Source organism: Eumetopias jubatus, unplaced genomic scaffold (assembly GCF_037043125.1).
Source record: "Eumetopias jubatus isolate StellerSeaLion01/CBP00866 unplaced genomic scaffold, mEumJub1_p1.0 scaffold_10, whole genome shotgun sequence".
Lineage (NCBI taxonomy): Eukaryota > Metazoa > Chordata > Mammalia > Carnivora > Otariidae > Eumetopias > Eumetopias jubatus.
This window is the reverse complement of record NW_028274816.1, coordinates 101,633,509-101,656,666: the sequence shown is the minus strand read 5'-3', so window position 1 is coordinate 101,656,666 and position 23,158 is coordinate 101,633,509. Positions and strand designations below refer to the sequence as shown.

Below are 23,158 nucleotides of genomic sequence, written 5' to 3'. Positions count from 1 at the left end.
TTCTTTTACTTACTCTTCTCTCCATCTCCAGGTACTCACCCCCCGCTTTTCTTGGATTTTGCGGGACCTCTCCACTGGCACTAACCTTCCTTCCCCCACCCCTGCGGCCACAGTCCCTGCCAGCCTCGGGTTATTCAGGGTATTTCCTGGCGGCTGGAGGCTCTCTACCCCCGCCCTTTCGCAGCAGGGCTGAGGCGCGCGCTTGCGCGGGGTCCGGGAAAGCAGCGCGTGCCGGGAGAGAGAGGCTGGGGAAGGGGGGAGGTGAGAGGAGAGAGGGTGGGAAGGAGAGAGAGAGCCGCGGAGAACCTGGAACGACAGAGAGAGAGAGAGAGAGAGAGAGAGAAGGGAGAAGGGTTGGGGGAGAGACGAGGATAGGGGAAGGGGGTGGGTTAGGAGCACAGACAGCGATCTGCTGCGAACCCCAGGAGGAGAACTGGGAGCCCGAGCTGGACCTGGAGCCCTAGCCGGAGCCGGGCACTGGGAGGCGGCCGCCGAGACCCGTCAGCCTTGCACCATGTGTCCCCGGCTCCTCTGCATCCTGCTCGTCGCGGTCTCAGGGGCCCGGGGCTGGGGCTACTGTGAGTGCCGGGCTCAGGTGCAAGCAGGGTGGGGCCGGGGAGTCCAAAGCCTGCAGGGCGGGTCCAGCCGCATTGCGGCTAGGTGGTCGCGGGTCCCTTCCCTGGCCGGCGCGCGCTTGCTCGTTCCCATCTTTTCCTGCCTCTCCCCCGCGCTCCGCAATGCAGCTCCGAGGCTGGCGCGCGCTCCCGGGCTGGTGCTGGGCTCCGAGAAGCCGAGGAGCCAGTCGGCCCCGGGCAGGGATTTGGGACTGGGATCCAAGCAGGAGCTGGTGTCTGGGCTTGAGGGCTGGGGATAAGGGTGGTACTGGTGATCCCAGCTAGGGTTAAGGTCTTGCCAGGGCCTGGGGCTGGGCTTGGAGCTGGCCCAGGGGCCAGGGTTTGGGGCTGGGGCTGGAATTTGAGGCTGGGATCCAAACAGAAGTTAGTGACCCTGATTGATGCTAAGGTTGGACATGAAGCTGGTGATGCTGGTATGACTGGCTGGGTTTGGGACCAAGGCCTGGATTTGGGGTTGGTGACGGTTGGGGATGCTGATGAGTGGGATTGATGATAAGGCTAGGGCTGGATTGGTGCCTTGGGCTGACTCAGGTTCTGAAAGATGCTGAGGTTTGGGGTTGTGTTTAGGGGAGTACTAAGCCTGGGCTGGTACCGGGGCAGTCACAGAGTTAGGGAAGGTCTGGCTTAGGGGTCCCCCCAGAAGGAGAAGGCAGCCTCCCCTGAGTGTGCAGCTGTTGCTGCAGCCCAGGTTGAGCAGATGGCTTAAGTTAGTGCTGGGGTGGCTGCTGGGGAACAGAGAAGGAAGAGCTCCAGTTGCTCAGTGTGCGTGGTCTTTGGAAGGACCTGGGAGGGGCCGCGCGAACAAAATGTCTGTTTCCCCAACCCAGACGGCTGTGACGAGGAGCTGGTCGGGCCTCTGTACGCACGCTCCCTGGGCGCCTCCTCCTACTACGGGCTCTTCACCACGCCGCGCTTTGCCCGGCTGCACGGTGAGCCAGGCACCGCCCCAAGGCGTGGTGGGGGCTCCGGAGGGCTAGGGAGAGCCAGTGGTAAAAGCCCTTGCCTCTTCTATAGGCATAAGCGGATGGTCTCCCCGAATTGGGGACCCGAATCCTTGGCTCCAGATCGACTTAATGAAGAAGCACCGGATCCGAGCTGTGGCCACCCAGGGCTCGTTTAACTCGTGGGACTGGGTCACACGCTACATGCTGCTCTACGGGGACCGAGTGGACAGCTGGACGCCATTCTACCAGCAAGGGCACAATGCGGTATTCCAGGCCCCCTGTGCACACACTCGGAGAACCTCCTCAGTTCTGCATCCTGGGCTGGGCACTAGCTTGGGGGAGATGGAGGAGGTGATGGTGGGGACACACGTGAGGAGTAGTGACTTCCAATCTGGGGATTCAGTCCAGAGGGACGGTCAGCTCACCGTGTGTGCAAGACTTTCTCGGATGACAGGGTTTAACATACTTTAGGGTCAAATCTAGGAGAGCTTCTTGAAGGAGGTGACATCTGAGTTGAGCTTTGAGGAAATAATAGGATGGCGGGAGAGGGCACCTGTTTTTCTAAAGCCACGAGGGCCCAGGAGATCAAGGAGAGTTTCCTTTCTGGAAGTTGATATTGGCTGGGTGTGACAACTACCCGCTGGGAGGCTGTAGAGAAACGAAGAAGAAGGTGGGGACCTAGTCTCTCCTCTCCCCTTCCCCCCTCAGACCTTCTTCGGTAACGTCAACGAGTCGGCGATAGTGCGCCACGACCTGCACTACCATTTCACCGCGCGCTACATCCGCATCGTGCCACTGGCTTGGAACCCGCGCGGCAAGATCGGCCTGAGGCTCGGCCTCTACGGCTGCCCTTACAGTACGAGTGCGGAGGTCGTGGCGGGGGGGTGGGTGAGGGGAGGCTCCGGAGACAGTCTTCCCGGTCCTCGGCCCACCTACTGTCCTTCGCGCAGAGTCCGACGTGCTCTATTTCGATGGCGATGATGCCATCTCGTACCGCTTCCCGCGAGGGGTCAGCCGGAGCCTGTGGGACGTGTTCGCCTTCAGCTTCAAGACCGAAGAGAAGGACGGGCTCCTGCTGCACGCGGAGGGCGTCCAGGGCGACTACGTGACACTGGAGCTGCAGGGGGCGCACTTGCTGCTGCACATGAGCCTGGGTGAGCTCCGCCGCCGGCCGGGCGACCCCGGCGGCTCTGCGGCCACGCCCCTCGCTGCGCCGCCCCCGCGAGGCCGCGCCCACTCCCAATCTCGCCCTTCCTTACTGTTCGGACCAAACCCTCAGTTTGGTGCTCGCAAAACACTGGACTCCGAGTCAGGCGATCTGGATGCCAGTCTCAGCTCCACCTACCAGTGGTGTGACCTTGGACAAGGCACTTCTCCCCAGTCTGTTTCCTCATTGTAGAAATCTTTTATATACTTCGTGTACATATACATATAAACCCGAGTTGTTATTTTGTATCTCATCAGCTTTTCATAACATCCTATATGATGAAGTAGAAGCAGCTAGTGGAAAACAGGGGCTCAGAGGGGTTAAATGACTTACCCTAAGTCACATACTCGCCGGTGGACCCCACTCCATCCCAAGCTGAAGACGTCCAAGCTCTGTATGCCCTGGGCCCTGTGCCAACCCTTCTCCGTGCTCCTGGCTGCTGCTTCACCTGGGGGCTAGGCCTCTCTGGGGCTCTCCAGGTTGTAGGTCTGACCCTGCTGCTCCGTCCCCCCCAGGCAGCAGCCCCATCCAGCCCAGGCCTGGTCACACCACTGTGAGTGCTGGTGGGGTCCTCAACGACCAGCACTGGCATTATGTGCGTGTGGACCGATTTGGCCGGGAGGCAAACCTCACCCTGGACGGCTACGTGCAGCGCTTTGTGCTCAATGGTGACTTTGAGAGGCTGAACCTGGACAACGAGGTGAGCGGAGTGGTTTCTTTAGTTGAGGTGGGGTGCTGGGCGGGTCCGTGGGGGACAGTGCTTTCCAGTTCCTGAATATTCTAGCAGCTTTGGCAAACTTGCGGCTCACAGGCCTGGGTTGTTAGCAGGCCGATTTCCTGGGCACCGCCCCCAGAACAACTGACATGGGATCTGGAAATCTGGGTTTTGGGGATCTGACAAGATGAGAAAATTGCCCCATTGGATTGCCCAATTCTGTGGCCCTGATCTGCAGATAAAGAATTCCAGACAGGTTAATTGACCTTCCCAAGGGCATGCAGCCAATTTGTGGTGGAGTCAGGGCTAGCACCCAAGCCTGGGGAGGCCCAGCGAGCTTCCAGCTTTAACATCGATACTGGGGAAATGTGCCTGGGAAAGCGTGGGGTGGAGGGGAGAGAAAGGTGTGCATGCGTGTTCTGGCACCCAGGGAACCTAATCCCCCACCCCGCCCACAGATGTACATTGGGGGTCTGGTGGGCGCTGCGCAGAAGAACCTGGCCTATCGGCATAATTTCCGAGGCTGCATAGAAAACATAATCTTCAACCGAGTGAACATCGCAGACCTGGCCGTGCGGCGCCATTCGAGGATCACCTTCGAGGCTAGTGGGCTGGGGGATCAGGGAGGGCGGGACATCAGAGCTGCTTGGAAAGCAAAGAGAATCAGATAAAAGCCGAGGATTCCTCTCTCCCCAGCCAAATGCTCAAGTGGTGGGGGAGCCACCATGGATTCACAGGAGGTGCAAAGGCCACCCTTCCCAAACCCCCAGTAAAGAAGCTGTGGTCTGGTCTAACTACATTGTCAATTAATGCTTGAGGAAAATAAGGTGCAGAGACCCGGGGTGGCTTGGCCCAGGATCACAGAGTTGTACAGTGGTTGAGTCTGGTCTTGAACCCAGGTCTGTTTTGGTGTGGTCCCCGCCCCCCACCCCACCCCAACCCTGCAGCGAATATTCTAGTGCCTGCCAGGAAGCCAGCAGGAAGTTGGCTCTCCAGGCTGGGAGGAAGGGAAGGCGGCCCATCGCCCTGGAGACGGTGCAAAGCCGGGATAGCCAGCAGAGAGTCCCCCAGGGCCGACTTGGTTGGAGACCCCCTCCACAGCTGGTTATGTTTGTGGGGGCTGGGAATGGTCAGAGTGGAAGGTCCCACCCCCTCCCCTGCACACACCCCGAGGGAGTGCCGTGAGGAGGGTCTTAGATGGGTCCGGAAATTGAATTCCCAGCAGAGGCAGACAGCACATTCATTCTCTTGGATGCTGATGGATCCTTACTTCCGTCCTCAGGGTAAGGTGGCCTTCCGTTGCCTGGACCCGGTTCCTCACCCCGTCAACTTCGGAGGGCCTCACAACTTCGTGCAAGTGCCTGGCTTCCCGCGCCGAGGCCGCTTCGCCGTCTCCTTTCGCTTCCGCACCTGGGATCTCACAGGGCTGCTACTGTTCTCCCGCCTGGGGGACGGGCTGGGCCACGTGGAGCTGATGCTCAGTGAAGGGCAGGTCAACGTGTCCATCGCGCAGACTGGCCGAAAGAAGCTTCAGTTTGCTGCTGGTGAGGGGTGGAGAGTGGGGGGGTGGCAGAAGGCCAGAGAAGGGCAGAGGAGCAGCGGGTGTGGGCCTGCACGGAGGCCGCTCGCTTATTGGAGAGAGGTGATGGGGGGAAGGGAGCAGGGCAGGAGGACCCTGAGCCCTGGGGACGGGACCGAGTGGATGGGGGTGAGGAGTCAGATCTGAGCAGCTCAGGCTGCTGGGAGGGGCAGGTAGGCTGAGGAGTCCTGGTCTCCTCTAGTTCCATGGGGCTCCAGAAGTGTTTGTTACTCATTTGCAACTTTGTGGACTCTGCCTCAGCTGCTAGGGTTAGTGAAGACAGTCAAAGATGTCACCACTCAGTTGTGATAAGTGTGATGGAGAGGGGGGTGCCTGGGTGGCTCAGTCGGTTAAACATCTGACTCTCGATTTCGGCTCAGGTCCTGATCTCAGAGTGATGAGATCGTGCCCCTAGTTGAGCTCCACACTCAGCGGGGAGTCTGCTTGAAATTCTCTCTCTCCCTCTGCACCCCCCCCACGGGCACTCTCCACTCTCTTCTCTCTCTCAAATAAATCTTTAACATATATTATATATTATATTTAATATATATTGTTTATATATTTAACATATACTTAATATGTTATATATATACATATGTGTGTGTGTATATATATATATATATGTATAATTTAAATAATGTAATGGAGGGCACATAGGCACAGGGTGAGGTTGCTGCTTCCCTGCTCAAGACACTTATCTCAGAATGGGTCTTCCCACACCCACACCATCCTTTTTTCCTGCCCAGGGTACCGCCTGAATGATGGTTTTTGGCACGAGGTGAATTTTGCAGCCCAGGAGAACCATGCAGTTATCAGCATTGATGACGTGGAGGGGGCAGAGGTCAGGGTCTCATACCCTCTGCTGATCCGCACTGGCACCTCATACTTCTTTGGGGGTAAGTGGGAGCCAACCTGGCCAGACCCCTGTCTCTGGGTGGGAAGGCATCACCAAAGTCCCCTCAGATGGGGCTGCCTGGAGATTTGTAGGGATAAATCCCTCTCTCCCCTCTGGAGCCTTGGGGACTGGAAGGTCACTGCCATTGTCTCTTGGCCCCTTGCCTGCCTTCATGTCTGGCTTTCCTTTGGCATCTCCCTGGGGGAGGGTCTCTGGGGTCTCCCCTGGGGAGGGCCTCACAGGGGTGGTTGCTCCAGGTTGTCCCAAACCAGCCAGTCGATCGGGCTGCCACTCCAACCAGACGGCGTTCCATGGCTGCATGGAGCTGCTCAAGGTGGATGGTCAACTGGTCAACCTGACTCTGGTGGAGGGCCGGCGGCTTGGATACTATGCTGAGGTCCTCTTTGACACATGTGGCATCACTGATAGGTATCCAGAAGCCCCTCTCCCTGCAAGAGGCGACCCCTCCAAAGCCCACTTCAGTGGTCTCCCAACGGGAGTGGCCTTTCTCAATAATCTCCCTTCTCCTGGTCCCAGCTCCTCAGTCTCCCGCTTGGAGATGACTCCTCCTGGACCTCTTGTCTCATCTTCCTGTCCTTCTTTACCTGGTTCTTCCATTAAAGTGACACATGCTGGGACTGGAAACGAAGCGTCTGTTCTTGGTCCTATAGAGGGTTTTCTTCGGGGGTGGGGAGGGCGGATAAAGCGTGGTCCTTGAGTCCTTGAGGCCTGCCTAATGTGCCAGCACTTAGGCTTATACCTGGCTAGTTACTCGGGGTGCCGGTGCTCTCAGGAGCCAGAAGTGAAGTTTGTAGGGATCAGACCCCACGCTCACGCTCACAGTAAGGTGCCTTCCCTTGGTGCTGACCCTCTTCCCTAGGTGTAGCCCTAACATGTGTGAGCATGATGGACGCTGCTACCAGTCCTGGGATGACTTCATCTGCTATTGTGAACTGACAGGCTACAAGGGGGAGACCTGTCACCAACGTAAGCTGGCTGGGGGATGGGGGCCACTCCGGGGCAGGGGAGGCCAGGAGGTTGCTGGGAATCACAAGGCTGCTAGAGCTGGTAGGACTGGCCCTCCTAGCCCTCTGACCCCATAACCGCTCTTTCCCCACCCCACGACCTACCAGCTCTGTATAAGGAATCTTGTGAGGCTTATCGACTCAGTGGGAAGACTTCTGGAAACTTCACCATTGATCCTGATGGCAGTGGCCCCCTGAAGCCATTTGTGGTGTACTGTGATATCCGAGGTCAGTGGCTCTGATGGGTGGTGAAGGGGCAGCTGACAGGGCTGTGAGGGGGTGGGGGGGAAACGGGATTGAAGCAGGGGGGCAAGGTCCAGCAAGATTGAGCTGTGGTGGGGGGTAAAGGATGGCAGAGGGGAAAGGGGACACTCAGGAATTTGTAATCTAGCCTTGCAGATAAATTCCAGCTTCCTGATCCAGTCCAGCTGTCCCATCTCCAGCCTAAAGTGTCGGGGGCCCAGAGCTGGGCTGGAACAGAGCTGCTGGCCACATTTATTGCCTCTGAGGAGCAGCAAATGGTGTTGGAGGTGGGTAGGGAGATGGGTAGAGAATGCCCATCTTGAACCAAAGCTCTGACCCTTCCACTCCCCCAGAGAACCGGGCATGGACAGTTGTGCGTCATGACAGGCTGTGGACAACTCGGGTGACAGGTTCTAGCATGGAGCGGCCATTCCTGGGGGCCATCCAGTACTGGAATGCCTCCTGGGAGGAAGTCAGTGCCCTGGCCAATGCTTCTCAGCACTGTGAACAGTGGATCGAGTTCTCCTGCTACAACTCCCGACTGCTCAACACTGCTGGTGAGGGCCTGGGCCGCTGAAGGCCTGGGCCACGGCGGGCGAGGTGCAGCGCTGGAGGAGAGACCCGTGGGGGCTTGGGAAACCAGAGGGGTCAGCTGGAGTTCTTGAACATTCGAGCAAGGATCTGGGCGGGTTGGAAAGGGGAGAGAGGAGCCCCTGGGCTAATGGAGGGCTGGGGCCTGGAAACGGCCTCCACGTCTTCCCCAGGAGGCTACCCCTACAGCTTTTGGATTGGCCGAAATGAGGAGCAGCACTTCTACTGGGGAGGCTCGCAGCCTGGGATCCAGCGCTGTGCCTGTGGTCTGGACCGGAGCTGCGTGGACCCCGCTCTGCACTGTAACTGTGATGCCGACCAGCCCCAGTGGTGAGGGGCGAAGGGACAGGGCGTTCAGGATTCCAGGGGCAGCGGAACAGCAGGGCCTAAACCACTGCGTCCTGCCCCCACAGGAGAACCGACAAGGGACTGCTGACCTTTGTGGACCATTTGCCCGTCACCCAGGTGGTGGTGGGGGATACGAACCGCTCCAATTCTGAGGCCCAGTTCTTCCTGAGGCCTCTGCGCTGCTATGGCGATCGTGAGTGGCAGACCCCTTTTGTGCGCCCTCCCAGGGTTGGCTCTCCAGTTTCCAAAATTTAGGCCACCTGACCCACTGCGGGTCTCTAGGACATCCTGCCAGACACCCAGCTCTTGCTGGGATGGGACCCCTTCTGTGTTGTTCCCTGCACCTCGTTCTCTTTCATTAGACCCCTCCTCTCCGCTTGGCTCCCCGCCCCGAGCTGTCCCCCTGCCCTATCTTCCCCCACCCCACCGGGGGCTCCCTTCCTTCACCCTCCAACCTTCCTGACAAGGCCTTCCTCCTTCTGGTTTTGCAGGGAATTCCTGGAACACCATCTCCTTCCACACTGGGGCTGCCCTGCGCTTTCCCCCCATCCGTGCCAACCACAGCCTTGATGTCTCCTTCTACTTCAGGACCTCGGCTCCCTCGGGAGTCTTCCTAGAGAATATGGGGGGCCCTTACTGCCAGTGGCGCCGACCTTACGTGCGGGTGGAACTCAACAGTGAGCGGGCAGACGCTGGGAGGGGCATGGGCTAGACGGAGATCTCTGGGCGGAGGTGGGGTAGGCAGAGGCTGGGGGAAGGGACAAGGGCAGATGCCAGCATGGAAGGGGCTTTAGGTAACAGTAGGTTCTAGACCCGGGTCTGTCTTGGTAGCTAGCCGGCTTTGTGAACTTGGGCACTCACTTCAGCTCTCTGGGCTTCAGGCCCCTCACGTGTGGATAAGGCAGCTGGACTCCGGAGGTGTTTTCTACCGGACTCGCTATGCTTCTAACCTCAGAAGTGGGGCTGGGAAGCTGGCTCCAGGGATCTGCAAATTTAGGAGAGACCAGGAGCATAAGGTTTTAAGGAGCTGATGGGTTTTGTCCCACGCTGAGGACAAACTGGAGGGACATTCAAGGAGCTCTGAGGAGTGAAGAAGAGAGCTTGTGTGGGGTGAGCAATCTGTGAGGTCTGAGTCCTTTCTCCCCACCCCCTGCGTCGTCCAGCATCCCGGGATGTGGTCTTCGCCTTCGATGTGGGGAATGGGGATGAGAACCTGACAGTACACTCGGATGACTTTGAATTCAACGACGATGAGTGGCACCTGGTCCGGGCGGAAATCAACGTGAAGCAGGCCCGGCTCCGTGTGGACCACCGGCCCTGGGTGCTGCGGCCCATGCCCCTGCAGACCTACATCTGGCTGGAGTACGACCAGCCCCTTTATGTCGGTGAGCAGCAGCCCTGCGCCGGGTCTGAGGCCTCCTGCGCCGTCCCACCCTCTCACCACAGCTCTCCTGGCTTCCGGGAGCCCCGTGTCTGAGGTCCCGATGCCCTCTGCTGCAGAGTGGGCCAAGAGCTCACCTCTCCTCTCTAGGCCCTGGATTTTATGCCACGATTTCATCCCCCTTGGCTCCGTCCCCAACCCCGATACTTACCCCTGTTTCTGGCTCTACACCCATTTCTTGACCGGCCCGCCCTTCCCAGGATCTGCAGAGCTTAAGAGGCGCCCCTTCGTGGGTTGCTTGAGGGCGATGCGTCTGAATGGAGTGACTCTGAACCTGGAGGGCCGTGCCAACGCCTCGGAGGGTACCTCACCCAACTGCACGGGCCGTTGTGCCCAGCCCCGGTTCCCCTGTTTCCACGGAGGCCGCTGTGTGGAGCACTACAGCTACTACACGTGTGACTGTGACCTCACGGCTTTTGATGGGCCGTACTGCAACCACGGTCAGTGTGGCTGCTTGTGGGAGACCCGGAGCCCTAGGGCACAGCGGGGTGCAGAGAGGGCAAGGGAGGGGTGGAGGGTGCAGAGCCAGCACCGGGGAAAACTAGAGCTGTCCCTGGGTTCCTGAGGGCTGAGGCGGGGCCGTCTGGCAGCTGAAGATGCCGGGCGACTCCAAGTCATAAAGTGGGGCAAGGGAGGGATGGTACAGTTGGCTGGTACTAAAGGAACTCAGAAGCAACTGGCAGATAACTTCCCCATCTTCCCACTGTCACCAAGATATCACAGATTAGCCCCCTTGCAAGCACACCCACCTCAGGCGGTGCGAGGGCCTCCTATGCCATCTCCTAGTTGATAATCGCTGAGCTCCTAAAACACATCTCCAGCCTGGTTCTCAGCTGAGGCAAGCCTAGACATTCACCACAGCAAGATTCTGCACATGCACCCAGACTGCATCCTTCCTAAGGCTGGCCTAGGAGGATGTGCACGCAGGTAGGTTCACGGTGCAAGAAGTCTGCCGGAGCAGGGAGATGCAGGGACTCGGGGACCAGCAGAGGACCTTTCGTCTTGGTTTGGAAGTGTGAGTGATGGCGAGTGTACCAGAGGGGGTCATGATACCTCAATTCTTTTTTTTTTTTTTTTAAGATTTTATTTATTTGTCAGAGAGCGAGCACAAGCAGGGGGAGTGGCGGGCCGAGGGAGAGGGAGAAGCAGGCTTCCCACCCTTCCCGAGGGAGGAGGGAGCCCGATGCGGGGCTCAATCCCGGGACCCCGGGATCATGACCAGAGCCGAAGGCAGACCCTCAACCGACTGAGCCCCCCAGGCGTCCCCATGATACCTCGACTCTAATCTTGGCTCTCCGCATACTGCGTATCCTTATGGCAGTCACTAGCCAGTTCTGTGCCTCAGTCTCCCCATCTGTCAAAGGCACGGGTTGTACTGGATGATCTTTTCCATTTCTCATGGTTTTAAGATTCCATTCTGGGACAGATTCCATTTCTGGGACAAGGGGACCTACCGGTGAATGGAGGCATGCTGTGACCGCGGCAAGGTCCCAGGGCGGCTGTGAGGATGACCTAACGGTGTCCGAATCCGGGAGTGGGGGCCCTGACCTCACTCCATCTGCCTTCAGATATCGGCGGTTTCTTTGAGCCCGGCACCTGGATGCGCTACAACCTCCAGTCGGCGCTGCGCTCGGCCGCCCGGGAGTTCTCGCACATGCTGAGCCGGCCGGTGCCGGGCTACGAGCCGGGCTACGTCCCTGGCTATGACACCCCGGGCTACGTGCCTGGCTACCACGGGCCCGGGTACCGTCTGCCCGAATACCCCCGGCCCGGCCGGCCGGTGCCTGGGTACCGTGGGCCTGTCTACAACGTCACGGGAGAGGAGGTGTCCTTCAGCTTCAGCACGGACTCCGCCCCCGCTGTCCTGCTCTATGTCAGCTCCTTCGTGCGGGACTACATGGCCGTGCTCATCAAGGAAGACGGTAAAGGTCCCACAGCCCCCCCCCTTCCTCCCCCAGCTCCAGCTTCTGGCAGGGCACCCTCCACTCTTATAACTACTGGTTCGCTGGTTCAAGGCCCCCCGAGCGCTCTCCAAAGACAGGGGGCTGTGGGAGCCCAGAGGAGACTCCCCTTCCCCCCCACCCCCATCCCACAGGGACCCTGCAGCTGCGGTATCAGCTGGGCACCAGCCCCTACGTGTACCAACTGACCACGAGGCCCGTCACTGACGGCCAGCCCCACAACGTCAACATCACCCGTGTCTACCGCAACCTCTTCATCCAGGTGCGCGCGGAGGGAGGTGGACCAGCTCAGATGGCCCCCAGGTTGTGGCCCCCCGGGAGAAGGTCAGATATTTAGCATGAGTAGGGCACATCCCAGTTTACAGAGGAGTTTCATGTGTTTTGCCTCCTGTGACCCTCACACTTGCTCCGGGAGGTCACTCGGGGAGGCAGGTGTTCTTATGTCTGTTTTATCAGTCAGTGAATGGGCTCGGGAAGTCACGTGGTTTTCCACAAAGTCAAACCCCTGGTGGCTGCAACGACAAGGCTCAGATGAGGCTGTTGGGTTTTTTAATGCCGAATCCTTCATCTGGGTGGCTGTCCACCTAGGACTGAGCTGGGGCTCCCCAGCAGCGTGGGCGGCACGGGGGTTCTGCAGGGTCTCGGCTTCGTCAGCCGCTGGTTCTCCCTCCCTCGGCGCCTCTCTCTCCCCCTCAGGTGGACTACTTCCCGCTGACAGAACAGAAGTTCTCGCTGTTGGTGGACAGCCAGCTGGACTCACCCAAGGCCTTGTATCTAGGGCGTGTTATGGGTGAGCTGCGGGTGCGAGTGTTTGGGGTGAGGGGTTGTGGGCGAAGCCCCTGGAGCCCAGAGGAGCGAGGGAACTGGGACCGGCTGCGAAGGCGGTGATCACAAGGAGCGGGAAACCTGCGGACGGTGAGCGGTGAGCGGGGCGAGCCTAGGGGTGGCCCCAGCCCCCGTCCCTCTGGGCCCGCCTCTCCCTCAGAGACCGGGGTCATAGACCCAGAGATCCAGCGCTACAACACACCGGGGTTCTCGGGCTGCCTGTCTGGTGTTCGATTCAACAACGTGGCTCCCCTCAAGTCCCACTTCCGAACCCCTCGACCCATGACCGCTGAGCTAGCCGAGGCCCTTCGAGTTCAGGGAGAACTGTCTGAATCTAACTGTGGGGCCATGCCACGTCTTGTCGCAGAGGTGCCACCTGAGCTGGATCCCTGGTATCTGCCCCCAGGTAGGTCCAGGGGACACACAGAAGAGGGAGGGTCGACAGGGAAGGGAAACGATTCTTAACACGGAGGAGGCTTCTCCTAACTGGGGCTTTCTCCTCTTCAGACTTCCCGTACTACCACGATGAGGGATGGGTTGCCATACTTTTAGGCTGTGAGTAGCACGATCACTACCCTGACCTAATTCTACCCTCCGTGGGCATCCCCTCCCTGCCCCGTATCCCCCGGGGCTGAGGGGGGCGAAGGCACTACGCGCGGGGGGTGCACACACACATGAGCTAGGCCGTGCGGACGGTAGTCGAGAACTGAGCTGGAGATTCTTCAAGGTGTGAGGATGCTATGGACTTTTAACTGAAGTGAAATATTAAAATGGGGCTATAGCTAAGGGATGAGGAAAGGGGGGGTGCAATAACTTCCAGAGAGGCGAGAAACTGAGGTGACTCCAGGGATGTGGAAAGAGAATACTAGAAATCAAAGACACCAGGGGTTAAGCCAGGAATTCAGACCTGCCAGACACTTGGGACTGGCTTGCCACGCTCGAACTGCAGACGGTCATACACGTATCCTTTTGGCCGAAAGCACACATTGTGTGTCTGCGGAGACACCCCCGAGCACGGCTCTGAGTTGTTGCTTCTTTCCCTTTCAGTTCTGGTGGCCTTCCTGCTGCTGGGGCTGGTGGGGATGTTGGTGCTCTTCTATCTGCAAAATCATCGCTACAAGGGCTCCTACCACACCAACGAGCCCAAGGCCACCCATGATTACCATCCTGGCAGCAAAGCTCCCCTACCTACTTCAGGCGCTGCCCAGGTCCCGGCCCCTACACCAGCTTCCGCCCCAGCCCCAGCCCCAGCCCCAGCCCCAGCCCCAGCCCCTGGCCCTGGCCCTGGCCCTGGCCCCCGGGACCAAAATCTTCCCCAGATCCTGGAGGAGTCCAGGTCTGAATGAATCAGGAGAAGGGCTTTAGGGACCAAGTCCGTCTCCTCTGAATCTCCCAACTCCCACCTCTCCCTACCCCTGTCGGGGACATTTGGCTCCTCTTAGCTGGTTCTGCTCATCCAGAGGATGCCCCTCCTGCCAAGTCTGGTAGGCAGAGCTACAGATGGGACCAAAGGGAGTGGCCAACCTCACTGCCTAAAGCAATGCTCTCCCCGTCCCCGTTTCCCCAGGCTCCTGGTTGTTTGTCTGCCTCAAAGGAGAAGCTCCGTGGGGTAGAGACAGGCCCTCTTTGCCATCCCTGTCCCAGCTGCTGCCAGGGATTAACAACAGAGTGCAAGGGAGATTAACCGCTTCCCTTCAAATATTCAATCTCAGCAGGGACAGATGTGTGGGATTGCAGGGATGCACGGGGCATGGGGGGAGGAGGCTGCTAAATCATATCCCCTAGCCTCCCCCCTGCCCTGCAGAACGTCTTCCATCTGCTTCCACTCAGTTGGGGGTTAGGGAGGGCTTCGTTGCTGTTCCCCACCCTCTCTTTTTTGTTTTGTACAGAGACCAAGAGGCCTCGCTTTTAGTACCTTAGTACCTCCGCTGCTTCACATGCTTTAGCCAAAGCCATAAAAAAAACTTGCAATGTAGAGAGAACAATGCAGACACACCGACTAGGCAGTCCTCTATTCTTCCTCCCTCTTCCAAGATATGCAGTAGCCTTGGTGCCTGTCCAAAGGCTCGGCCCCCTCTCCAGTGCATGAGGAGTCCTCTTTCCTCCGCTCAGAGATGCTGCTTCGTTTGCCCGGGAGGTCCTATTCTTTATATATATTTTTTGTTGCAAAATCTCTCTCTAGAGAAACTCTATATATTACTCCAATTTTTTAATTATCAGTTTATATATAAAAGAAAAAATCAATTGACTGTCCTGTGCTGTGCCCACAGTCTGTGGTTTTTGCTCCTCCTGTGTTGGAAGTCTCGTGAGGTTTGCTGGCCACTCACCGAGTCCGACCCAGCCTCCACTCTGAAGCCGTGCGCTCAGAGCCTGAGCCGTTCTAATAAAGCAGAGTGGCAGAGCCCCAGTCTGTGCGTGCTAGCCGGCGTCGCGGCGAGGGGATGAGCGGGATGATTTTAAGGGACCCCGTCCGAGGGCTCAGGAATTTCTACAGGGAGCCCTCAGAATCCTTGCATCACCGACCAGGAGCCAGATTGGCTCTTGCCGAACCCCTCGCCTCCCCTAACCCTAGATCTCACAGTGGACAAGTGGGGATCAGAATGCTAACGCGTCAGTCTGAGTTGCCCCTGTACTCACGCCCCTGGATCCTTCCAGCCCCAAAGTACACAATACACGACTTGCCAAAATGGGTTCTACCACTTTATTCAGATAAGAGGTCACAAGCCACAGGACTTTAAAGTGCGTGAAATTCACTGGCAATAAAGCCGCACATATACCAGCCTCCCCCCAGTCCCCACCACCTTGCTCCACCCGTCATTCCATGGCCTGGGGGGAGGGGTTGAGACCCGTCATTAAAGGTGCCGGGGTGGGGCGACAGCGCGGGGGGGGGGGGGGGGGGGAGGATGGGAATGCTGGCCGAACAGGAGTACTAGTGGTCCGAAACTGCGAAGGAGGGGATTCTGCACACTGAGGAAAGAGTGCGATCAGTCTAGCCTCTCAACGGCTGGATAGAACTCGTTGCCCATCTTTTCCTCACAGGCAGCCCCGTTTCAGACAGACCTAACTCCTCCTCCTTCATTTGTCTCTGGTTTTTCCCTGTAATTTACGAGTACTTCAGAGCCCACAGTCCAGTTAGAAGGTGTCTCCAGTACACAATGAATACAAACCACTGCAGACGGAGATTTCAGAATCATGGTGGGGCTGGCCAGTCAGGTGGGAAGAGGCTTCCGTCAGGAGCCGGCTGGGCATGTGCTCAGGGCTGAGTGCATGTGTGCCCACAAGTGTGGTGCATGAGGATATGTGAGTGTGTGTGCACGTCCCACCAAAATCCCTAGGCGACAGTTTGGCCAGAGGGAACCCCACTCCTTGCTTCATGGGACAGCCAGTGGGGTTGGAGAAAGGGAGTGGTCAGTATAGACTAGGGAAGAAAGGCTTGCATTCCCTAGAGAAAAGAGAAGCCGGCTCCCTATTCCAATATTCCCTGGGCCAGCCTGTCCCTGTCTACATCCTTTTTACCCAGCACAATGCTCCTTATTCCCTGCCAGCTCAGCACACCAGCCGTAGACACAGGGGTAGCTCCTCGAGCCGGCTCCATCCTCATTTACGTCTTGTGTGGCAAGGAAGCTCCTCCTTACTCCACCAGGAGCTGAGACAGAACTGGAGGGGAATCTTCCAACCCCTGTCCTTCCCCTTCCCTTAGGAATGGGAATTGGGCAAGGACCCCAGAGACCAGAGCTCAAACTTCACCTCAATCTGCAGACCTTCTCAAAGAAATAAAGTGCTTTGCTCATCATGACTCCCAGAGAGAATGGCACTGTGGACTGGCACAGGAGGTTGGCCTGCTTCCTCTCAACGCTTCAAATACCCTCTGCCAGTGTGCATGGCGAGTGTGATGCCGTCCTGAACACATGCAACTTGGGAGCCCCTCACCCACCTCCAAACACTGTCAACTCACCCTTTCCAACAGCAGGTGCATCAGACAGGAAAATAAATCACCTTCAGAACCTCACCCCTCTCTAGTCCAGGACTTCGCCCATCTACCCAGAAGAGATAAGCAACAGAGGCCCCGTGGGCCTGGCCTCTAGAGGGAATGAAAGGCCTGAAAACAACTCCATACCCTGGACCCAGTGTGCTCCTGCCCAGCCCGGCATGACCCCCTGCTTCTTCAGTAGCAGCATGAGGTCCACCTGCCGGCGCCAAGCCACAGCTTTGGGAGGAGCCAGCAGCACACTGGCACCTGCTTTTGGGAATCTGAAAACGTATCCACCCATCTCCAGAGTAGAGAAGGTTTCTCAGAGCCTTTGGGCTCCAGGCTTAGCAGTTTAACTACGGTCACCAGGATGGCTCCTGCTCTCTGTGGAAGAACAGCACTTAGCTCTCCTTCTCCCAGTGTTGAACATCCATACTCAGAACCCACGCTCTTTGAATTTGAACCCTGCCAGGAGGGAAGAGGTAGTAAGGTGACCCATCTCCCCTCTGAAGTTAGTCTGTGCCACCCGCCAGGCTCGCCCTTGACCCAGGCCACTCATAAACTCCAGGTACCAAACTTCACTTAGCCAGTCCTCTCCAGGTCCTATGACCACAGAGAGAGATGCCGGCGACCCAATTACTCAAGGACCTTTGACTTGGAAAGTTAGAATTACAGGCCAATGCAGGTGAGGAACTGCCCAGGTTGATTGCCGAGGCCCACAGCCTGTGGAGCGGACCAGAAACCACTGAGTCACCCACCCCCAGCCCGTGCTCTCTTCCTCTGAGGCCTGAGACTCGGTCTCCCACTTCTGCAACTCTCTCTCCTGGGGGCCCAAGCCCTAGCTGCCTGTGTCCCCTCTCACTGAGACCGCTGGTTCCCACTGGCCACGGCAGAGGCTTCACCGCAGAGGGAGTGGGGGGGGGGGGATTCTTGGTGTGGGAGACACGTAGTGCAGGAAACCCGAGCAGCGGTGGTGTGTGCATGAAGCAAAGACAGTGCCGCTACCATAAGCGCTGGCGTGGGGCCCAGGAGGGCTAAAGGACGTCGGTCTCCCTCTCGATCCCCACGTACTTGAGGGCATCAGCTTGGCTGTACCTGTCCCGGAGCAGGAGGAACCAGGTTACTGTCAAGGCTTTTGTGAGTGAACAGATGGAATCCCCTCCGTTCTGCTCCCTCTCGCCCTCCCTCAGAGCAGTTTACAACTGACGCAAAGTACCCGAGAGCAGAACAAAGAGAAAGACTTGACCACCACCATGAGACTGTCTCCTTCCTCCACATCACCCACCTTAAGTCCCCAAATCAATCCTCCCTCCCAGGGACCATTTCCGGCCGCCTCACCTGTAATCAAAGAAGAGCTCTTCACCTGCTTGAATTGCCCTTTTAGCAAAGATCCCAATGCGATGATCCCCATTCACCATGACCACTGCAAACAGGACAAAGCCAAGGCTAGGTTCCTAGTCAGCTCCAAGCCAACAACCGGTGGTGCTGGGCTGATTTTCTCCCAATTCCCAGTGAAAACATAAAGTGGAATTAAAAAGCAGTCAGTGATGACAGTTGCCTCTGTCCTTTTAGATCTGTTATTCTGGCTGGTGATATAGGAAGAGAATTCTCTTTAAAAGATTCTTGTTTGTGGGAAAATGGTTATAATGTATTCAGCGAAGAAAGCCAATTACAAAACAGACTCAAAGTGATACCAGATGTTAATCATGACTGTCTTTGGACAAAAAATAACTCAGCAATGAAAAAAGTTACATAACGGATAGAAATCATAGTAAATAAAGCATCCATCACCCACCCTCCCTCCTAGGTCACTGGGAGCTCACCTTTGGCATAACAGTTGGGGTTCACTGAATGGTTTGCAAATCGAATTTTGTTTCCTTTCCGGGTAGCATCTACTACAAAATCTATACAAAGAAAGATCATGAGCTCACCAGGCAAATCCACAGCTTCCTGAACCTGATTTCAAAATCAATTAAATGGTAACAGAAATAATCCAGTGGGAATTTTGAGGACCAGCAGCACGCAGCATAAGAATATGGCCTCATGTGGGTGCGCTCCCTTTGGGTCCCCCCATTGCGCTCCCTTTGGGTCCCCCCATTTTGCTGGAATTACAGATCTCCTCTTCCCCTCTACTGGGGAGATTTCTGAGGTGTAAGTGCTCAGTGCTCCGATTATAAACATAACCCAGAAATGGGGGTTCTCCCAAAGCAAGTGAACTGTGGCTCGTGGTGTCTTGAAGTTTAACCTGCTGACATCCAGACGGTGGAGAAATCATGGCTGATCTGAACGTGGGCTATTGTAAGGGCAATCTGGTAGAAAGACCTGTCTGAGACCACCTTGGGGCCAGAGAAAGAGACTCCATACCATTGTTGAGGTTGAAGAGGAAGCTGGACATGTATTTATCATAGACCTTCCCCCGTCGATCAGCCTCATCCTGAGAGATAAGCTGCAGGGACAGACAAAGAACAAACAGGGGATCGGGCTATCTGCTCAGGGCATGGTACCCTGCCCACAGAAAGGGCTGGGAGGGGACAGTGTCACAAGTAGGTGCTTACTGAGTATCATGATGAGAATCACAGGAGACAGAGCTCAAGTTAGTTCATTCCAATCCCCACCCAATGTGACCAGTATGAAGACTGAAGAGAGTTCCCTGCCTGCCCCCCTTGTGTGGCCTGAGTTGGGAAAGAATTTCAGAAGAGTGGTTTATCTCAGGACTGCAAACCCTTCTGTGGGATCCCCCAAGAGGCCACACGGGAACTCAGCTGAGTTATTTAGAGAATAATTCATAGAGGTCTGGCCCACAGAAAATCAGAGTTTCTCATCAGTATCTCCCCAGATAGGAATGTGGTCCAAACCGATAGCACTCACCTCACCACAGTACTCAGAAATGAATTCGTTCTTTTGCACAGACTCCTTAATGAAGGTGCCCCATCCGGCCACATCTGAGGGGGCCAGCAGCAGGTGCTGGGGAAGAGGGAGTCAAACCTCAGACTACAAGGCATGTGTGAGTGGGCGGGGGGGTGTGCTGGATGTGCACGTGTGCTGGGGGTGGGCAGGGTGGAAAGAACAAGCAACTGTTAAGAGGATCTGAAAACAGAAAAAGGTCTAAGCCATTCTGTTCTGGGGAGAGGAAAAACAAAGAAGGGAGGTGGCAAAAGGAAACGTGACACCTCCTCCTTTAGGCCTGGGGGCCTCCTAGACCCAAGTCGTGAGGAACTCGCTGCTGCAGGTCAGGTAGAAACAGACAACATCCGTGATGTGTTCGTCCTCTTTGCTCCTCTCGGGCTGGCCAGTTCAGGGGTCACGTTTCTAACTCCTCCCCAGGACAGAAAACTTCATTAATTCAGTACACACGTGTCCCTTAGGATTTGCTGTAGAAGCCCTCCGAGGGGCCAGTGGAAAGAGGCCGCTGGGGCCAACTCTGTCTTTCCCCCTCCGTTATCTGGCCTGCAGGCCTGAGAAAAGTCCTCACCTTCTTGAGGCCTCGCTGGATGCTGCAGTTTTTGCAGGAAACCACCTTGCAGTCCCAGTGCTCTGAGGCCCCACAAGTGAGGCACAGGTCGGGGTCACACTCTCGCACTGCCAGGTAGCAGGGACACTGCTTGGTGTTGCACTGGGTCTTACAGCGACAGCCAGGAAAGCGATTCTGACCTGGAGGGAGAGGGGGGGTTAGGGACAGGGTCAGGCTAATGCTGGGGCTCAGGTCTGACTCCAGGGTCAGCAAGGAAGTAAATATGATGTGTTTGGGGAGAGCTGGCAAAATAGATGAGAAGCTCCCTGGCCAATAAACATATAGTCCAGTTTCTTTCCAGAGAAAATGGAGTGCCTCCCAACATTCATGCCTGGGAGTCAAAAAAGCAGGTTTGACTATTGAGAGGTGTTTCCTAGAGATTCCTCAACAATGCTCTCTCCCTTCCCCTTATTCGTGGAATTTGGAAGGGAGGTGGTGCGTGGCCCAGAGAAAATGAAATCAGTGCTTTTCACTGCTAAATCATCACCATCAAAACAAGAATCATTTTGAGAACAGAATGCATCCGTTCTACGCTACCCTCCTCCACCCACTGCCCTCCCCAGCACAAGTGCCTCTCCGCTGTGGCTAAGATTGGTATCTGCTAGAGCTTAGAAGGTATTTCCAGCACAACTGCCTGGGCACCAAGTTCCGCAGGCTCTGGAGGCTGTTATCAAACTGTTCAGCCTTGAGCGGGTTAGGGCACTGTGTGATAAGAAGTGAAGGAGAAGCACGTTTAGCCTCTGTCCCACTTCTGCTGATCCAGACGGCCCTGATAGGAAAACTCCAAGTATTAAACTAAATACATGAATCATAACCTGTGTCTGTTGTAACACAACATCCTAGAAAGGGAGGCTGTGACTGAGCCTGAAGGAAAAAGATGCCCACGTTTCTGATTTCTGTGTAATTGTTGCTTTTAGAATCAAACACCTACGGGTTTTTAAAAAATGACTTTTCCAGATCTTAAGTATCTTGTTTCTTCTGCAGAATGCTTAAAACACAGCAGAGAGAACCTCAGAAGGCCCAGAAGCAGCAAGGGGCGCAGGCGGGCTGCACTGGGGCCGACTGTCTGGGAGGACTGCCGGGGAAAGTGGAGAACGCTTACAGTCCGGGTTGCACTGGCAGAACTTCTCACAGAAATTCTGCGTCATGATGCAGGGGCAGGTGCTGTCACAGGGGCGGTCTGGATGGTCACAGGGCTGGTAGTTGTACACTTGCGTGGAAGAGTTATCTAGGAAAGAAAAGAGTAGACCTGAACACTGCTGTGCCCATGCCCCCTGGCTGGCCTCCCTCCCAACTGTCCAATGGCCTTGACTGGGGGAGGCTGGCCCGGCCATCATCGTGGGCACACATTTAGCACCTGAAGTGAGAAGCACTCAGAGATGATGGTCGTTCGGCAGCTAACATGGGGTGATTTGCTTTGTGGGGAGAGTGTGGAAATGGCCCGGGACAGGAGAGCCATTCCAAACATTAAACGAAGTCTGGAACCTGGCAAATGGCTCACTATGCAAGTCAGAGACCACAAGGCTCACCACTCTGCCCCCGAAGAGGTGCTCTCAGTTGCAGCGAGAAGCTGAGCTGTTCAAAGCTGCTGCAGACAAATCTGCAGCCTGCGGAAGCGGTGCAGGGTCAACAAGTGCCGCTGCAGGTGGGGCAGGCGGGGGACCACAGGGGTGCGACCTCGGGCTGAACTGCCCAAGAGCACCCTGCTGCAACTTACCTTTCTTCAGCTGAATTTTCCTGCAGTGTGCAGCCCACAACCTGAAAAAGAGAGACGGATGGGCCTGGGTCATGACTCTGGGGAACTCTGCAGATTTGGATAAATAACAATGTGACCTGCTCTGAGGGACTGTGGTTTGATGACTGGGGACTATCCTCCCCAAATCCCTTCACAGGAGGCTTCTACTCTGGTAGGTGGATGCTAGAGTCCATCTGGAGTCCAGCTGCTTTCTGCTTCGAGATTTAAATATAAACAAAAAAGATGCCTAAAAACAAACACAAAACCCAACCCTCTGTCTATTATAAAGCTATTGTTTCTCCCTCTCCTCCCCACCTCCCTCCTTCTCTTTGGGGAAGGGGGGGATGTGGAGGAACTGCAGGATGGGAATGTGGGAAGAGTTTTCAGGAATCTGCTAAGTGAAGGAACTGGGGGGGAGAAGAAGCTACAGGGACTTCCTTCTCCATCTAGAATTGGTGTCAGTTCCTTCCTTCACTAGGTGATAGTCATTAGGGAACCAAGGCAGGCAGAATGTTGAATTTAAAAAAATCCTTCCAACCCTAAGCAAAGGCTAGCTAAAAGGCAGTGTTATTATGCAACTTAGAAAAACAATACAAGTGCCAAAAGAAAAAACTCTGGTCAGAGTTGAGAAGTGGGAACAGTGGTCACTAACCACCCAACGAGGAGAAACGGCCTCAGGGTGGAGCCACGAGGCCAGCTCTCGTCCCACTGGCCAGGAGCTTAAAGAGAAAGCAGACACTTATCTCTGGGTCCACAGCATCCAGGGGTGGGAGAAGGGCTGGTCCGAGGCACGGACCCACAGGGAGCATGGAGAAGGCTGGCCCTTTAGTTGTGCAAGGCTATACTCAAGAGGGAGGCAGTTGGGGAGTCCAGGGAGAGGTCAGAGCACAGGGAACAGAAAGTCCTTTGTCCAACCCTTGCCTGTGCTTTCTTTTCTTCTTCTGCGACGGGTTCATGAGCTCGTCTGTTGGCAGCTTCAGGATAAGTGATTCTTTGACTGCAAACTGAAAGACCTGGAAGAGAAATCCAACAGGACCTGTCACTCCTTGAGCCAGGTGGTCAGATAAGTGAGCCAACCAGGTGCTGGGCATGGGAGCGTTCTGGAGAGCTCGAAGGCAGCTGACTGAGCACTCAGGGAGAGACAGAGTGGCACTGGGATATGGCATCACTGGCCCTGGCGTTAATTCTTCACTATCCAGCCTGACTCGAGAAGAGAGAAATACTGAGCACAGTTACAACTTTCCTGGTCAGTAGCTTTCGATACCTCCGCCTACCAAGCCCTGAGTGGGATGATTCTTATCAACATTATCTGTGTCTTCTTAAGAAGGGCGACTTTGGGTACCTTGCGGAACCTAGTGGAAGAGAGGACACAAGCGGCATCACTTGGCTAACCACTAGCTCCCCCTGCTGGTACGCAGCGGGCAGAGTCTTGTCTATTTCAGTAAGCCCGCCAGCATTTCTGGAAGGCTGGTTTCTTTTCAACGTGCTTCTTCCCTATAGCATTCGTTTTTTGTTTCTTCTTTTCCTTTTTGG

At 56.2% G+C, this 23,158-nt stretch overlaps 2 protein-coding genes across 7 annotated transcripts in view; one reads left to right on the top strand and one right to left on the bottom strand.

The window, feature by feature from the left end:
• The first annotated feature begins 473 nt into the window (after positions 1-473).
• CNTNAP1 (contactin associated protein 1) lies at positions 474-14,810 on the top strand. Its single transcript, XM_028094005.2, has 24 exons — positions 474-578; positions 1,463-1,564; positions 1,650-1,843; positions 2,288-2,435; positions 2,530-2,733; positions 3,302-3,486; positions 3,960-4,103; positions 4,784-5,045; positions 5,827-5,976; positions 6,233-6,404; positions 6,856-6,962; positions 7,109-7,228; positions 7,597-7,800; positions 8,008-8,164; positions 8,248-8,375; positions 8,674-8,859; positions 9,346-9,567; positions 9,824-10,063; positions 11,192-11,545; positions 11,719-11,846; positions 12,281-12,374; positions 12,570-12,815; positions 12,917-12,964; positions 13,457-14,810. Exons 1-24 carry the CDS (start codon positions 515-517, stop codon positions 13,753-13,755), a joined length of 4,158 nt encoding a protein of 1,385 aa, XP_027949806.1. The 5' UTR covers positions 474-514; the 3' UTR covers positions 13,756-14,810.
• Positions 14,811-15,305: 495 nt separating this feature from the next.
• The window catches only part of EZH1 (enhancer of zeste 1 polycomb repressive complex 2 subunit), a 43,322-nt gene continuing 35,469 nt past the window's right edge, over positions 15,306-23,158 (bottom strand). For 5 of the 6 annotated variants that reach the window (XM_028094010.2, XM_028094008.2, XM_028094006.2 and 2 more), the window contains exons 13-21: positions 22,547-22,638; positions 21,608-21,648; positions 20,993-21,118; positions 19,852-20,030; positions 19,248-19,343; positions 18,744-18,825; positions 18,203-18,283; positions 17,718-17,802; positions 15,306-17,474 (exon numbers count right to left, since the gene is read on the bottom strand). In XM_028094010.2, coding sequence (XP_027949811.1) covers positions 17,414-17,474; positions 17,718-17,802; positions 18,203-18,283; positions 18,744-18,825; positions 19,248-19,343; positions 19,852-20,030; positions 20,993-21,118; positions 21,608-21,648; positions 22,547-22,638 — 843 coding nt within the window. In that variant the 3' untranslated portion in view covers positions 15,306-17,413. The other variant, XM_028094011.2, reaches the window with a different exon arrangement.

Excerpts from the sequence above, each read along its gene's own strand:
- CNTNAP1 (XM_028094005.2), top strand. The coding sequence starts at position 515 with ATGTGTCCCCGGCTCCTCTGCATCCTGCTCGTCGCGGTCTCAGGGGCC. Across the intron at positions 8,165-8,247 it reads GATGCCGACCAGCCCCAGTG|GAGAACCGACAAGGGACTGC; the intron begins GTGAGGGGCGAA and ends CTGCCCCCACAG. Across the intron at positions 8,860-9,345 it reads CGTGCGGGTGGAACTCAACA|CATCCCGGGATGTGGTCTTC; the intron begins GTGAGCGGGCAG and ends TGCGTCGTCCAG.